The sequence below is a fragment of the Heteronotia binoei genome, chromosome 9 (genome assembly GCF_032191835.1).
Source record: "Heteronotia binoei isolate CCM8104 ecotype False Entrance Well chromosome 9, APGP_CSIRO_Hbin_v1, whole genome shotgun sequence".
Lineage (NCBI taxonomy): Eukaryota > Metazoa > Chordata > Lepidosauria > Squamata > Gekkonidae > Heteronotia > Heteronotia binoei.
Genome location: NC_083231.1, coordinates 42108349 through 42124324, shown reverse-complemented (window position 1 = coordinate 42124324; position 15976 = coordinate 42108349). Strand labels below are relative to the sequence as shown.

The 15976-nt window shown below is 38.4% G+C and overlaps 1 protein-coding gene across 6 annotated transcripts in view; it reads left to right on the top strand.

Moving 5' to 3' along the window:
* WDR17 (WD repeat domain 17) overlaps nucleotides 1-15976 on the top strand; it is a 99904-nt gene that overhangs the window by 78275 nt on the left and 5653 nt on the right. For 4 of the 6 annotated variants that reach the window (XM_060246512.1, XM_060246511.1, XM_060246509.1 and 1 more), the window contains exons 13-22: nucleotides 83-285; nucleotides 441-590; nucleotides 1042-1172; nucleotides 2965-3090; nucleotides 5172-5327; nucleotides 6700-6764; nucleotides 7760-7892; nucleotides 8621-8712; nucleotides 9811-9910; nucleotides 12436-12575. In XM_060246512.1, coding sequence (XP_060102495.1) covers nucleotides 83-285; nucleotides 441-590; nucleotides 1042-1172; nucleotides 2965-3090; nucleotides 5172-5327; nucleotides 6700-6764; nucleotides 7760-7892; nucleotides 8621-8712; nucleotides 9811-9910; nucleotides 12436-12575 — 1296 coding nt within the window. The remainder of the gene's footprint in view (nucleotides 1-82; nucleotides 286-440; nucleotides 591-1041; nucleotides 1173-2964; nucleotides 3091-5171; nucleotides 5328-6699; nucleotides 6765-7759; nucleotides 7893-8620; nucleotides 8713-9810; nucleotides 9911-12435; nucleotides 12576-15976) is intronic. The other 2 variants (XM_060246513.1, XM_060246514.1) reach the window with 2 other exon arrangements.

The following is a 15976-nucleotide window of genomic DNA, read 5'->3' as shown; positions in this document are numbered from 1 at the left end:
TTCCATATAGTTTATAATGCTGTTCTTTTCATGAATTGTATTTGAATTAAATGTTAATGATAAAATATTTTGCTTCTTGCAGTACTGTTCGAATATGGGATTATACTCAAGATGCTTGCATAAATGTGCTTAGTGGACATACTGCACCAGTACGGGGATTGCTGTGGAATACAGAAATACCCTACTTGCTGATATCAGGCAGCTGGGATTATACAATCAAAGTGTGGGACACAAGGGATGGAAATTGTCTGGACACAGTATATGATCATGGGGCAGATGTCTATGGTAAAACATTTAGAAGTTTTGAAGTTTTCGCATGGTTAACTACAAATATTCAGTAAATCTTATTTCCTCCCAAAAGTTCCATCTACTATTTAAAAACTAATTCTGCTGAAACTATTTATGTAGTTGACTTTACTTTAAAATTGTTCTTCTTTTAGGATTAACTTGTCATCCTAGTCGTCCCTTCACTATGGCATCTTGTTCTCGAGATTCCACTGTGAGACTTTGGTCATTAACACCTCTAATAAATCCTCTTCAAATAAATATCTTGGCAGACAGACCATGGGAAGAGATTATTGGAAATACTGGTGGGTAAATAAATATGTATCCTAAAATCTGGTGTGTGTGCATTTTTTACTTTTGTTTTCCATGGTATTTTCTGCTTTGCTTCCCCGTGGTCTAGCTTATCCATGGAAAATCTACAGAATGCTTTTCCACATCTGTGCAGTTGAGTTCCTGGTTATATTCTTTCTCCCCACCCAAAAAATAATGGAACATACATGAACAAAACTTGTGTGGGATGGGGCTGTAATAAAGAGAATTAGGGGAGATTAAGGGCGGGGGAACCCTGCAGGATCTAACAAGCATTACAGCAGAGGACTAGTGCATGTGTTGAAGTTTTGAATGTGCAATATACTGGATGCCTGTTCCAATGTGCCTTTGAATGCATGCTCAACCTCTGTTTCTCTTTTCTCTGGGGGTGATGCATATCTGCATTTGGCTGCTGATTAAGTTCCCATCCCTGTTTTGTTTGAATAGATCGTGGAGTGGAAGTAGGTGCTTCTCCTTTGCTGTGTGGCAAAGTATCCAGGGATATTAAACAAGAAGTAGACAAACTTACTGGTAATTCTCGAGAGAAAAAACTAAGATGGTTCTCAGAATGTTTATCAGTAAGTACTAAATAGTGAAAATTGTTCTGCATATGTAATGTAGCTATTTCAATAGCACTTTCAAATTAATTGGGTAAATCATATTATTTGCAATGTAACAGAAGTTGTAAATGAGACACACTGCAGCTTTCTTTTATCATCCTTTTATTTTAAATTGAAGTTTGGTTGGCATCTAAATCTGGTTGCTTCTAAATTAAACAAAAATCCTGAAAGGACTGTGAGCCATATACAAATAATTACATTTATAACATGTATCTCCTTTGTTAGCATTTTTATCTAGAACATAACTATTTTGGTTGTTTACATACAAAGAAGATGGAATAAGATAAGCGGAAGTGATAGATACAAATGTAAATAAGAAAACAGCCATTCTGACCATGGGTTAAAAGTGAAAACGTGTTAAATATTGCTCTACCTCAACAGTGTAGGCTTTAGTTCTAAGTATTCTGTCCACATCCCCAAATTGTACTATCTGAAAAGTATTCATAGAAACCAGATTAAGAAGTATTGGCAGCATTCAAACTGACTGCAGATAATGTTAGATTGGATGGGCTTTTTTTGGTTGTATCTGACTCCTGTATTTTTAAACTGCTATATGTTTTAACTGATTTGTGTGGATTTTAATAGTAGTAAATCTATCTTGAATACTTTTAAATAAAATGACAGATATAAATATTCTAATGAATAGAAATAGAAAAGCATCAAGTCATGGTTTCTGAAAAAAAAAAGATTTCTGGCTTAAAATCTGACAGGGTAAATTTATCTTTCATATCATGGTAAATATTTTGAACCTTTTGAAGCTTACTCCTGTTTTTTCTTTGACTGATATAGTCCTCCTTTTGTACTACCATGTATTAAGGACACCTCTCTGGATATTTGGTAGCTGTGCAATGGGAAGCCTTGCTTGGCTGTGGCTCTTTGACTTTTGCCTCTTATATTTTTACATATATATTTTCTTTACACATCAGAGTATTTACTGCAGAAAAGAATTACCGTAGTCTAAATTAGATCCTAAATATCAGTTGTTTCTGAAAACAAGATTTAAATTAGTTGGAAAATACCAAAGTCAAGAAATTTAAAGGAAATACCAGGTATATTGCCAGTAAGGTTGTCACAATGGTTAAACTTTCAACCTTGTTTATTTGCATATGCACATGGTACAGCTTTATAAACAGCGATTATATGGGCATCTTTAAAGCTCCTACGAGGGGGTGGGCTATCTGTACAAGAGGAATGGAGCTATCAGCAGTTAGGTTTAGTTTTATATATAACACTTCTAAGGTAAAGGTAGTAAAACACCTTCTACCTTGTTAGTCCTTTTGACAACCTAATGATATGTTACCATTGTTTCTGTTGTACAGATGGGAAACTACCAGTGAGAGATAATGACTTACTCAAGCTACATTCATAGTCAATTAGGGACTGGATTCCAGGTCCGAGGCAAAAACTCCCATCTGCTGGGCCAAACTGTTTCACATTGTCTAGCTGAGTGACTTTCAGAATTTTCTTTTTAAAAATGAGTACCTTTTTAAGGAAACAAAGTACATTTTATGGAAGAATTACTTACAATCCTTAGTGTAGTTGGAGACATTCTAGTAATCAGGAATGTATACAACTAGCATGAGACTTACATTTTATAGCATTGTTCTAGCATTTGTAATATAATGTTATGTATTATAATGATTTAAAATATATAAAGACTATAACAATGAAATATCTATCAATGTATTCATAAGTTTAAGCCTAAATACTGCTTAAACCTTATTGGACTATTCTGTTTCTATGATTTTAGCCCCCAGGTGGCAGTAAAAATTTATGGGACCTTGTTGCTGTAATAAAAGGTCAAGATGATAGTTTACTTCCTCAGAATTACTGCAAAGGAATTATGCACATGAAGCATCTGATTAGATTTAAAATGGTAAGCTACATATGCAGGCTGACTTCATCTTCAGGGGTCTCAGTTACAGAAGAACTGACATAGTATCAAAAGGGCCTTCACTTCAACAAGAAACCGTTTGCCAGAATGTGCATTACATGTTGAGTGCAAGTGTTACTACAGCATTGTGTAAGGTCGTTATTGCACACCTTGCATTTTTGCTTCCTTGAGCCAGTGATTTTTTTTAGTCTATGAAGTATAGACTAAAGTTTAATCAGCAGTTGATTTTGCCTGCATTGTCTGCCTCAAAAATGCAGCAGCTATCAGTGGGATAAGAACTGTCAAGTATATAAATGTTTGTCTGATTTCAGAATGTAACATTGGTGTTCTCAGTTACTTTTGTTTCATTTGGTTTCATGTTTCTGGAAACTTCATTTCCTGGTAGAAATTGATTTCCACCTCCCCCCCCCCCCCCCCGCCAATCTGGAAAAATGTTTATTTCAACATAAAATTGCACAAGTGGAATAATAAAAGATAACAATATTTTGTAACAGTAGATGTGATCCTGCTTCTGACCTCTAAACCCTATTCCATTGTGCCTCCAAGGCTTCTGGGCCCAGTGGCTATTTAGGGTCTCTGCCTGGCATGTTCCTCCCACCTGCTTTTCTCTCTGCTGGCAGGGCTTTTCTCTTGTGTATTCAATTGCTGCCACCACTGGCCTTGTAGGAATTGCCCACCGAGAGGGCCAGAACTCCCAGCTTTCTTGCCATGTTCTGGGGCCTTGCTCCTGTATCTCCTGCTGTCCAACATCTTGTTATCACAGGAACAGCTTACAGCATTATGCACCACTGAGAACAGAGCCAGTCACCAACTGATTGCCATCCCCTTCCTGGTGCTCCTTTTAAAAATAGCAAGCCCAGAACTATTGAGGTCTGTAGTGGTAAAGAGGACTGCTACCAGCATTAAAACTCTCAGCATAGCAATAGACTGAGTAAGGGATCCAAGTGAAAAGGGTGAAACACAATTCCTCTGTCGCTCCCTCTGTATATGGCCTAACAGATATCAAGCTAAGGCAGGCTCTTTAAGCATAAAAGGTTAAATTTGTTCTAAATTTACTATTACTTTGAAGCCTTTGTCCATATGTGCAGTCTGGTAATAGTTCTGTCTGCCTCAATTAAATCTTCATGAAAGAGAGCCTCCACCTCATTCCTGTGAGGTTTTTTTATCATCTCCCTTTCTCTCACTGACCAGGTCAAGCCAGGTTCAGGAAGTGTTTCTAAAGCCCTCCAAATCTCTGTTCTCTTCTAGATGTCATCTGTCTAGCAGGGGTGAGGGTGAGTTTGACCATCCCATTAACTCTAGCTAGATGAGTTAGCATTTCTAAAAAAGTGGCTGAGATGAGGCTGGAATGCAAATGAATTTGCACCCCCCTGCCCGCCCCTGTTCCCTTCCAAAAGAGAAAAGTAAACTTTTTAAAACTCAAGGTGAAGGTTTTGCTAAGTTAAAACCTCCAAAAATGCAAAAAGAGTACATTTCTTCACAGTAGGGAAACTAAGGTGCACATTTTTGTTAATATATGTTACCAAAATAACAAAAAAGAGCATCCCTTCATTTCAGCTTGCACAAAATACATCCACAGAGCTTGCTCTAAATCTCTGGGCAAATAGAACGAAAGGGACAATTTTATGTTTTTCAAACATGAGATGAACTTGAAGTGGTTTGAGAAAGCTGTGTGATAGATATTACTGGTTCCAAGCAACATCCTTATTAGCCTCTATCCCAAGAAGGGAAATCCACATGCAAGAACTGGTTTCTTATGGCAGATCTTCCAGATCAGAAGTACAAAACACTACTGTGAAGAAGATGAGAGAGGCACACTTCCACCCTTATGGGGAAGCAGGTAGCAAGTTAAGAATGAGCATCCGCTCCTGGCTTACAGGTTATCACTGCTATATATAAGAAAAGCTAGAACCTCCAAGGACAGCAGGAGTTCCGACATCTCTGCATAGGAGCCTATATGTTTGGGGGATTTTCACAAAAGCATATCAAATGTTGTAACTGGGGGGGGGGGGGGAGGAAGTCTTTTGGAAAAAAATCACTATTTTTCCATTTTCTCATATCAGTCAAAGGCCCAGGAACTCACAACTGTAAAAATGTCTAAGTTTGGAGGTGGTATTGGTGCACCTAGTAAGGAGGAAAGGCTAAAAGAAGCAGCAGAAATACATCTGAGGCTTGGACAAATTCAGAGATACTGTGAACTTATGGTGGAACTTGGAGAGGTAAGATACTCGATTATTGTTTGATGAAGTGAGCTGGGATATCCTTTGGAGGAAAAAAGAAGAGCTTTTCTCTTGTGTGCCAATGTGTGTGTGTGTGTTCACATTCCCATTTCAGATCAGGTGTGATTATTCTTCAGTAGTACTTGAATCACTGGCCATTTCCTTGGTTACATACAGAGAAAACAATATATATATATATATATAGGCCTGTGTACTAGGATGTCAAAGGCACCAATACCTTTGCTTAAAAGAAAAACTGACTGCTGTATTGATGCTAAAGTAATTAGGCATTTACAACTATAACAAAAGTCCTTAAAATTCATTATTTTTTTCCCAGTGAACCTTAATGGTATCCAAGCAGGGCTATTTCCATATTTTAAGGGTTTCAGGAAGACAGTGCTCACAGCCCATGTCTGCCCAGCACAGACCCATTACTTGTACCTCTTTTTGCAGTCCTCACCTGCAAACCCACCACCTGTCTGTTGATTATTGTCCTTCTCACAAGCCTTTCTACCTCCTCTGTTCAGTTGTCTGCACCATCTGCATACCCTTTCCTCAGCAGCAGTGGGAGTGATGATGTTATGCCCACTGGTAGCATCACCAGTGTTCACCACGCACATTCCCTTCCCCAAAGATGCTGGGCAACTGGAAGTATTGGTGGCAGAGCACTTCCACCAAACTGATGGGGAAAAGCATGCTGACAGGTGGCAGAGGAAGTGTGTGGGTTTGGATCAGCAGCACTGGGCCTCAACAGAAGCTATTGCCACTGGCAGCTGCCCCTCCTCCAGGCATGCTGATGCCAGCCTTGTATCTGAAAGCAGAGCTTTGGACTTGTTTGTTCTTAGGGTGCTCCTGCCTGCAGACACATACCAAACTGAGTCTTGCATGAAGTCAAGTTTATTGTATTGAATATAGGTCCTCAGGCAGTCAGTGCCGAAGGGCCCCATCTGCCTGTCCACCGATTGTATCCAGTAGCAGGCTTTCTAATGTGTGTTAAAACAGAAGTACATACTTGGAAGTAATACCCCTTTGGGATATCCTTCTTGAGGGAGAGCCAAGGTGAGGAATTACAAGGAAGAACAGTTGGACAGGGAAAATGTTGAATACCCTACCAACTACCCATTTCTTCCTACAAATATCTTTTCCTCTATGCCCTGATTTACTGTTGATTAGAAGCCACGTGTTCATCAACCCACTGTTCTGCTCTTCTAATCTCTAGGAAAGGATTCAATCAAGGGATATTATACCCATCTCATTGTTTTTAAAAAACTAAATGAGCTAATTAGAAATGTGACGTGCTTTTCAGAAACTGTTGAATGGTACATCTTTTGCATGTTCTGAGAAGGGAATAACACTATATTCTGTGTTTTAGTGGGACAAAGCACTCTCAGTTGCACCCGGAGTATCTATGAAATACTGGAAGAAGTTGATGCAAAGGTAAAGAGACAAGCCAGCTCAGCATTAGATTGTTGTTTAATTTTGAAATATTTGTAGTTTTTTATTATTGATATGTTTGGAGTGAGTTGGGAGGGTTTTGATACTCTGTGACTAGAAAAGTAAGTTTGGAAGTGTAGTGAAATCCTAATGTCATATTTGAACAATACAGACATAAAGGTTTTATTCTCCATGGTTAAGAGTTGGAAAGAAATTCCAAAATCCCACCTTGCTGGGGCTTCCAGTCCATCTCTCTGCTCACTATCCTTCAGCTTCTAAGCATTTCATCAGCATCAACATTTGCAAATTCTGATTAAAAGTAAAAGAAGCATTTGGTAATCTGAAGCAATGCTCATTTATTCTGTTTTATTAAATTCAGTTTGTTAGGTTGCCCTTCCCTGCAAGCAAGGCTCAGGGTGGCGTACAACAAGGGCAGATAAAATAAATAATAGGAATAAAAGAACTGTAGCGCAGAGTGGTATAGCTGCAGTCCAAGCTCTCTGCTCATGACTTGAACTCGATCCCAGTGGAAGCTGGTTTCAAGTAGCCAGCTCAAGGTTGACTTAGCCTTCCATCCTACCGAGATCGGTAAAATGAGTACCCAGCTTGCTGGGGGGAAAGTGTAGATGACTGGGGAAGGCAGTGGCAAACCACCCCATAAAAAGTCTGCCGTGAAAACATCGTGATGCAATGTCACCCCAAAGCCAGAAGCGACTACTGCTTGCACAGGGGACTACCTTTAGCTTTTTAAAAAGTGCTCAACATCGATAATAAAACAGTATGCTGTCCAAGATGGCATCCATCCTTTGGAATGCTTGGGAAGACAGTGTTTAATTATAATTTTTTGAAAGCATTCTTTTGGGAAGAATAATAGGTATCACAGGAAACTGATCAAGTATAGTGATACATATAATCTTGAAGCCCCAGCTGATGTCTTATGATCCTAAACAAAACTACAAAGAAACAGATAGCTGAGACTTTTTGTTGTTGTTGATTAGGAGAGCTGACCAGTTAATTCAGGAGGAAAATGATGATGTTATTCCATACTGCATAGCTACTGGTGATGTGAAGAAGCTTGTCAAATTTTATACTTCAAGAGGTCAACTTAAAGAAGCTTTGCTTGTTGCACAGGTACCACTAGATGTTCTTATAATGAGCTGGCAATTAAATATGATAAGATGGGGTAAAGTTACGTATACATTGTTGTCTCTTATGTTAAGGTTGAGATGTATAGTTTCAGACTTCATGGTCTGTTGTTTACTGCTTGCCCTATGAAGACAGACCTAATGTTTAAGAAATGGCACTATAAACATTTTACTTGCATATTCATTGGACTATTGTTTAAATGAATATAGGTAGTTTTTCTACCTCAGTTTATTTCTTCAAAGAGGAATAATTAAACGAATATTAGCAGAGTTGTTTCTGTTTTGATATGTAGAAAATCATTCTCAAACTGATGGATTAACCAGATGGATAAGTTGCCAAACAAATAATAAAGTCTTTACAGTGCCAGAAATCCCCTGCACTGTCATTTAGACACTTTAATGTGATTCTCCTACACTGCTTTCAGGAGCTCTGTCTTCATGTATTGGTACCAAGTGTAGGCATTTGGTGGCAGATGGCAAGCGGGAGAGGATGTGCATTTTCAATTCAGATGTTACATATTCTTTGCACTATATTTGTCAAAATGGAAGTGGCCCTCTTTCCTTCTCTTCTTCTGATATGGTTTCTACAAATGACAATTAGATTCTAGACTTAACCTAGTAAACTAGCATAACATATCCTTTATGGACAGTAACACCACCATCAAGACGAGAGCAGTTTATAGCTTTTGGTTGACATTATTTGGTTGTTTCTAGGCAGCATGCGAAGGAAATATGCAGATCTCACAGTCTTCAGCATCAAATGGATCTGCACATTTTGAAGGGAATAACATGGAAGATTACAATGAGTGAGTCATGCTGCAAGTTTATTTTTCATATTAATTTATTTGAAATCTTTTCTGGCTGTGTTAAAAATTTATGGTATGCATGGTATTTGGAAATGAGATTTGAAACCTTTTGTGCTGAAGTTTGAGAGCTTCTGGTTTTCATTTTCCCTATTAAATTTCTGAACAATTTTAAATTGCTTCAAGAAGAGGAAAATTCATTGGAACAAATGGGTAACTGTACATTACCTGTACTCCCACTTTATTAATAACACAAATGGGACCTGCTTTAATTTTGCATTACTTTACACGAGATTTAGAAGGTATTATGATAACCACTGGTTTTGGTAGGCCCATTTTGTCTATTTGTATATTTTCTCTAGAACTATTTGCTATTTGAGAGCCAGTTTGGTGTAGTGGTTAAGTGTGTGGTCTCTCATCTGGGAGAACTGGATTTGATTCCCCACTCCTCCACTTGCACTTGCTGGAATGGCCTTGGATCAGCCATAGCTCTGGCAGAGTTTGTCCTTGAAAGGGCAGCTGTTCTGTGAGAGTCCTCTTGGCCCCACCCACCTCACAGGGTGTCTGTGAAAATAAAGGAGATTTTGTAAGCCACTCTGAGATTCGGAGTGGAGGACAGGATATATAAATCCAGTATCTTCTGATGATGATGCAGCACTTGTGATCATGAACAATAGAGCTGACTCCTTCCTATGGGTCAGTTTGCAGCCTTACTCTATATAGGGGAATACATCCCCAGTGGTCTGGCACTGTTGCTTCAGGGCCTACACCATGCTCTGACAGGAGTCCTTTATTGCGACATCTCTGGGCCTTGTGATCCATTATAGTAACCAGAGCGAAAAATGTAGGGATGTGGAGGAGGGGGATGCCTAGGATGTGGAGCAGAGGTGCCTGTCTTTGGCCTGCTTGTCAATGGCAGTACGTTGTCGCTGTTTTACATCACTGCAACAAAAGCTGATTTATCCGATTGGCTGCTTCATCACTAATTGTGTGTGATGCTGACTTAATGTTCAAATTTTGAAGGCTGACATATGAACCACATCTATTAGATTTATCTAGTTCTAGCTGTTTAATCCAAACACATTATTTTGTTCCCTGCAGGCTCCTACATGAAGTCAGTAAAGAACTGTCTGAATGGTATTTCCAGAATGGCTGTGCAGTACAAGCTGCATGTTGCCATTTAGCTGTTGAGAACTTTGAGGTAAAGCTTTTACTGTTTATCCTGTACATAAATAGAAACAGTAATTACATTTCTTATTTTGCACAATCCTAGAACACATTCCATTAAATATTTTGTCGAGCTGTTATATATAAGTAAATCAGATTTTTATATCATTGGGGTATTCAAGATGTTGACCCAATGGACAATGTAGAGTGAAGATACACATTGAAGATGTATTAAGTAGCATCTCTAAAAAGAGAGGGAAGCCATAATTGGCAGAATTTTAGAAACCTTTTGTTTCAGTTTGATTTGTTTATCCTGTTGGTGCCACAAATTTTTACATCACTGAAAGTCAAAAGATATGTGGTGCTAAATAAGCTAGATCAGGGGTAGCCAAACTTGCTTAAGAGCCACAAAGAATAAACATCAGATGTTTGAGAGCTTCAAGACATGAAAGTCAGATATTTGAGAGCGGGAAGGCAGGCAAATAGATGATGGGAGGGAGAGGTGGAAAGAAAGCAACCTTAACTTTTAAACACATTCTCCAAGTCAGCAGCTAGCTTGGCAAAGTGATTTAAAGAGACAGATGCCTTCTCCAAACCAGCCAATGGAGTGGTGGGGGCTTTGAGATCCACACAATATGTATGAAAGAGCTACATGTGGCTTCTAAGCTGCAATTTGGCCACCCCTGACCTAGATGCTGCTATGCCCCTCTGTACTCCCCCCCTCCATTCTGTGTACCTCTGCCTCTGTTCAAAGTTCCATGCCCTTTCTGTATCCTTTTCACCTGTTTACATCTGGAACAAAGCTTACCTGAGAAAAGAGCACAAAAAGTCTTGCTGGCATTACCCCTTACAGAAAATTGGGGGAGCCAAAAAAGAAGCTTATTTTCCTCGTCCTCCTATAACTTGTAACACTATAAAATATATGGTGCCTTTCCCCACCATCGCAAATAAGTCAGTGACATGCAGTTGATGAAAAGTTCTCTATTTTATTATGAACCATCAATTATCTCTTTCAAAACAACTGTCATACAACCTAAATGCTGTTTTAGGGTTTGTAGAATCTTTCGGGATCAATGCTGTTTGTTAATTAGCATGTTTTATACTTGATTGCCTTTATACAATAAATAATTTGTGTTTGAAATGTTCTGTGAAAAAGAAATATGAAACCTAAATAAACAGTGAAACGTCTGCTAGTAGTATCCCCATAGTCCTCAACTTTCTAATTTGGCAGGGCCAGCTTGGAAGTTAACTTCCCAATTGGCTGGCCCCAACATTACAACTGAAGCTAAGACTAATATTTTGTAATTGATTAGGAAAGCAATTTAAAAGAAAAATCCACCTTTAAACATTATCCCTCCTAGATACTGAACTATGATTTTGAGAAGGTATAAGCTGATTCTTAGGGGACTATAAGTCTCGTAGGACTAGTTCCATAAACTACTGTTTAATACAAAGCCAGAATCAAGAAATTTTTCTTATGCTTACTTTTAAAATTCCATTTCTTCAAATTGTCAGCTTTTATTGATTCCTCCTCCCATCTGTCTACTCTTTCTTTCCTTTCAGTCCCTTTTCTTTAGTTGTACTTATCTGAAAGAGTAGTGGGTATTGCAGGAAACTGAAAATATTACCCACTCTAATCTGGAGAACCCCACTCCTCTTCTTGAACCCAGTTGTGTGACCTTGAGTCAGTCAGTTCTTTCGACCCCCCCAACCAAAAAAAACCCTAGCTCACCACAAAAACAGCTAGAGTTCCAGACAATCTTTGTATCTCCTGGCTATACTACACCCACTGCCATATGATGATGATGATTATCTCATAGGGAGAGCTATGTAAGGATTTGGCATCAACATGAATGAGCTCTGGGGAAGAATTTGTAGTCAGCAACAGCTTTCCCATCATATTTTTGTTATATTACATGTTAAGTGAGAGAAGAAAGATGGCGATGCAATACCATTGGGATCCACACATTCTTTATAATGTGTAGATCTGATCTGTAGGAGGGGCATGCATTAATATAACTTGAAATTCTAAAGTACAGTTCCTGCTGCCATTGCTGCTTTCAGTCTTTGTGTGATCTCTGGCTTTTCACCTTAAGAATGTCAGATGAGCGCAAAAAATCATGTTTTCATAATGTAATTTCCTTTAAATGGGCAATAGCTTGAATCCAGCTAGCTTTTTCACACAATTCCTTTCCATTACCTTTTTTTACTAGAATCCCAATCCCTCATGACTTTTGTCCATGCAGATTCCAAGATCCTAAGCATAGTGCTTTAAGTGATCATATGAGATCCTCATTCCCTCCAAAGCTGATTGGATTCAACTTTGTGTATCTCATTAATTAAAATACCAGCATATTCAATCAACTTGTTTAGATTTCTTGGTTAAAGAAGGGGGAAATTATATAATGAGTCAAAGAGGCCCAACTGGTGATTAAATAATGCATGTTCTTTTTCACTCTTTAATGTAGCCTTGCAAATAAATGTTAGCATGCTGGTTTCAGTGAAATCCTCTGAAGGTGCTTGTGACACTTTAATGATATGATTTTCTTATTGAGCAAGCTTGCCATGGCAAACCTGATTCGTGGAAATGAACTGGAGTTGGCAGTCAGTATGGGTACTGTCTTAGGAGAATGTGCAGCACAAGCAACACATTATGCTCTAGAGTTACTAGCAAGAAAATGTATGACTGTAACAACATGGTAAGAACGTCTTACTCCAAATAATTTTCCCCCTGAGAAACCATAGCCATTGTTATAAAACAAATGACTTCCATAGTTCTGAATTCACTCAAGATTTGTTTATATACAGAAGAATTACTCTGATGTGGCTGCTGAACTATGTTAGTATCTTTAGCATACTATGAACAGGCCCTTATAGCAGAGAAATACCACATAAAGTTAGCAGGAACTCAGTCCAGGAAAGTTTATTCAGCCAATTCCAGGCACTACTTCCTCCCTCCCTCCCTCCCTCTCTCTCTCTCTCTCTCTCTCTCTCTCTCTCTCTCTCTCTCTCTCTCTCTCTCTCTCTCTCTCTCTCTCTCTCTCTCTCTTTCTTTCTTTCTTTCTTTCTTTCTTTCTTTCTTTCTTTCTTTCTTTCTTTCTTTCTTTCTTTCTTTCTTTCTTTCTTTCTTTCTTTCTTTCTTTCTTTCTTGAGTTCTGAATGTGTTCTGCTTGAATAATTGAAGGTGCATCAAACAAAGTCTGTGTAATTGCTGTTGCTGTTACTCTTATGTCTATTACACTTCTCCTTGTAGTACTTGGAGCAAATTCACATGAGCACTTTTAGGACTAGGGGGACCCTAGTCATATGAATCAACTAAAGCAAGCATAGATCACTATGGAACTATTTAGAACTATGGAAGTCATTTGTTGATGTGCACAGCAAATCATATGCAGCTCTTGGGGTCATACTGGGGATGGTACCCAAAAATTGTATTCATTTCTAATTTGTTATTTTATATACCTATGTTTTCCTGTTAATTTCAATGGAAAACACATTTTCAGCTGCAATTTAATATTCCTCCATTACTTGGAATGAAGTTTTCAGGAATCACATCTGCCAGCTGAAATTCACAGACAGAAGAATGCCCATTTTATAGGCAATGAATCCATTCTTGCTTGCAGAGCAGTAACAAGGAGATGGGCATGAGTGCATTTTTCCTCCTGAGATCTCCAAGTAGGGGGTATGGCTGGTTTTTAAATTGAAGCATGTGGGGCAAACAAGGGAAGCTTTGTGAATAAGAGAAATGTATTGGTAAATTTTAGTTTATGGCAGGGATCTCAAACTTTGTGTAAGACCCTCCCTAAGGACTTCCTAAGTCATGACAGCAGTTGCAACACTAATTTCCTCACTAGTATCACCATGCATAATAAAGCCAGATACATCCATTTTTTTCACAACACAGCAAGCTGATCAGATGTAAAACAGAGGTACAAATCTATGTAGGCTTACAGCTGTTAAAGTCTATATAAGAGACACCCAAGAAAAGCAAATAGGGGGAATTGTCCATTTAACTGCATTTTCTTCCCATGTGTTTAAAATCAACCCAGGTGGGAAGCTTGCAGCCTACTAGATTTCATTTACTAGATGGTGATGAGATTTTACTTCTTCCTTTCTAAACATGGTATATGCTGGTTGGCCGTGGAGTTCTCTTCTTATCTGTTAATCATCCCTAGCCCATTTCACTCTTTGCAAATGCCATGCTTGTGGTATCTGACTATATAGAGACAGAACAATATCCTGAATGGATAAAGAACAAATATTGCCAGATCTTACAACTTTGCCCTTTGTTTCCTGGTATGAGAATGCTATGTTTTCAGCATGTTTCCTTCTTAGTTAGGAGATCTGTTTCTTTATTTTACACTTTGTAGGCCTGTTGTAGACTGAAAATTAGAATCTTTATGTGGCATTTAGGCTATTCTAATATGACAAAAGACTGTGGTTTTTATTGATGGCTAGTCTCAAAGGTAGAGATTTTATCTAAAAAAAAATTGGGGGGTGGAAGTTATGACAATAAAGTTTGCATGTTTGAAAACCGAACTGACTCTTGATGTTTGTGTCAGACCTGAAATTATCAGGGTAGTAATTTGGTGAGTTATGTGTTCTCTGTTTCTGCTTATTTTCATCCTGTTTTCTCTTGCTCCTTCCTCCCTGCTCCCAATTTGCCTTGTGTTGGTTCATTTTTTAATTCATTGTTGGTTTATTTCTGAATTCATTACAATTTGAATATCTTTTTAAAGCTTTCCATCCCTTGGATACAGGTACTTACTTGTTTCTGGAGACATTCTAATGAACCTTATTTATTTTATGTATTTATTTATTTAATCAGATTTGTATCCCACCCTCCCCTTACGGGCTCAGGGCGACTAACATTTTAAAACAACAATTCAGCTTAAAAACAAGAAACAATACAACAATTTACAAAACTATGATCATCCAAGATTCGTTTACCACCGCTACTATTATTGCTTTGGCGTTCACATATTGTTGACATTATTATTACTGTTATGTTGGCACTCAGGTGTTATTATCATTGTGCCAGTCGGGCTCTCGGAGCTATGATGTAAATATTATAATATAGCGGTTGCCTACCTCAGGTATTAAATGCAAGCTGAAAGAGTTCGGTCTTGCAGGCCCTGCGGAACCGTTCCAGGTCCTGCAGAGCTCTAATTTCTTCTGGAAGGGCTGCCATAGAAAAAGCCCTGGCCCTGGTGGCGGCCAACCGTACTTCTTTTAGCCCAGGGATTGTTAAAAGATTTTGAGAGCCTGAGCATAGTGCCCGCTGAGGTACATATGGGGAAAGGCGGTCTGGAAGGTAAGCAGGCCCCAAGCCATATAGGGCTTCGAAGCATCAGGTTGGCTCTTCAAAGCATCGGGTTGGATCTTCAAAGCATCGGGTTGGATCCAACCAGGTTTTCCACAGCTGAATAGGGAAGGAGGCTGTCCCCTTTGACCACCAAAAAGGCCATGCTGGGGGTCCTGGGACCTGTATAGACAAAATCTATATGGGGCAGGGACTGTAGTAAGGAAGAGATTGATTGAAAAAGGTGGCTGCATTCAACCCATGCTCTTTGAAGTTAGATTTAAAGGCCTTTGTTGGCTTTCTAATAGAGTGAAATATTTTTGCATGATTTTTATAATATCCAAATAGAATAGGTTTCTGATTAGCTTTATAAGTAAAAAGTAAAAACATTTCCTTTAAAACACCTGTGGGCATTTGTATGTTGGAACATTATTCATATCTTGATCCATGTTATCCAAACAGTCATACTTCAGAAATCATTCCTTTGCTTGCCAGATGACTTACTAACTGGTGGGCATACATATACATGATGAGCATACCTATTTTTTTTTGCCAAGAAAACTGATGGAACTTTCTGAGACTGAAGACAACTCTTTTAAAAATACAATGAAAGATATGCTTTCAGTTTTGAATAATAAATCCACTTAACTAAGATTCTTGTTTATACAATTTTAAATTTTACCAAAGCATGTTCAGATTTACACTGATACACATTGTTTATATGGCTTTTTGCTAATACCCTAGGAATTTGGTGTGCACAATATTAGTGTGCTTTTTCACATTTGCACTAAAGGGTCT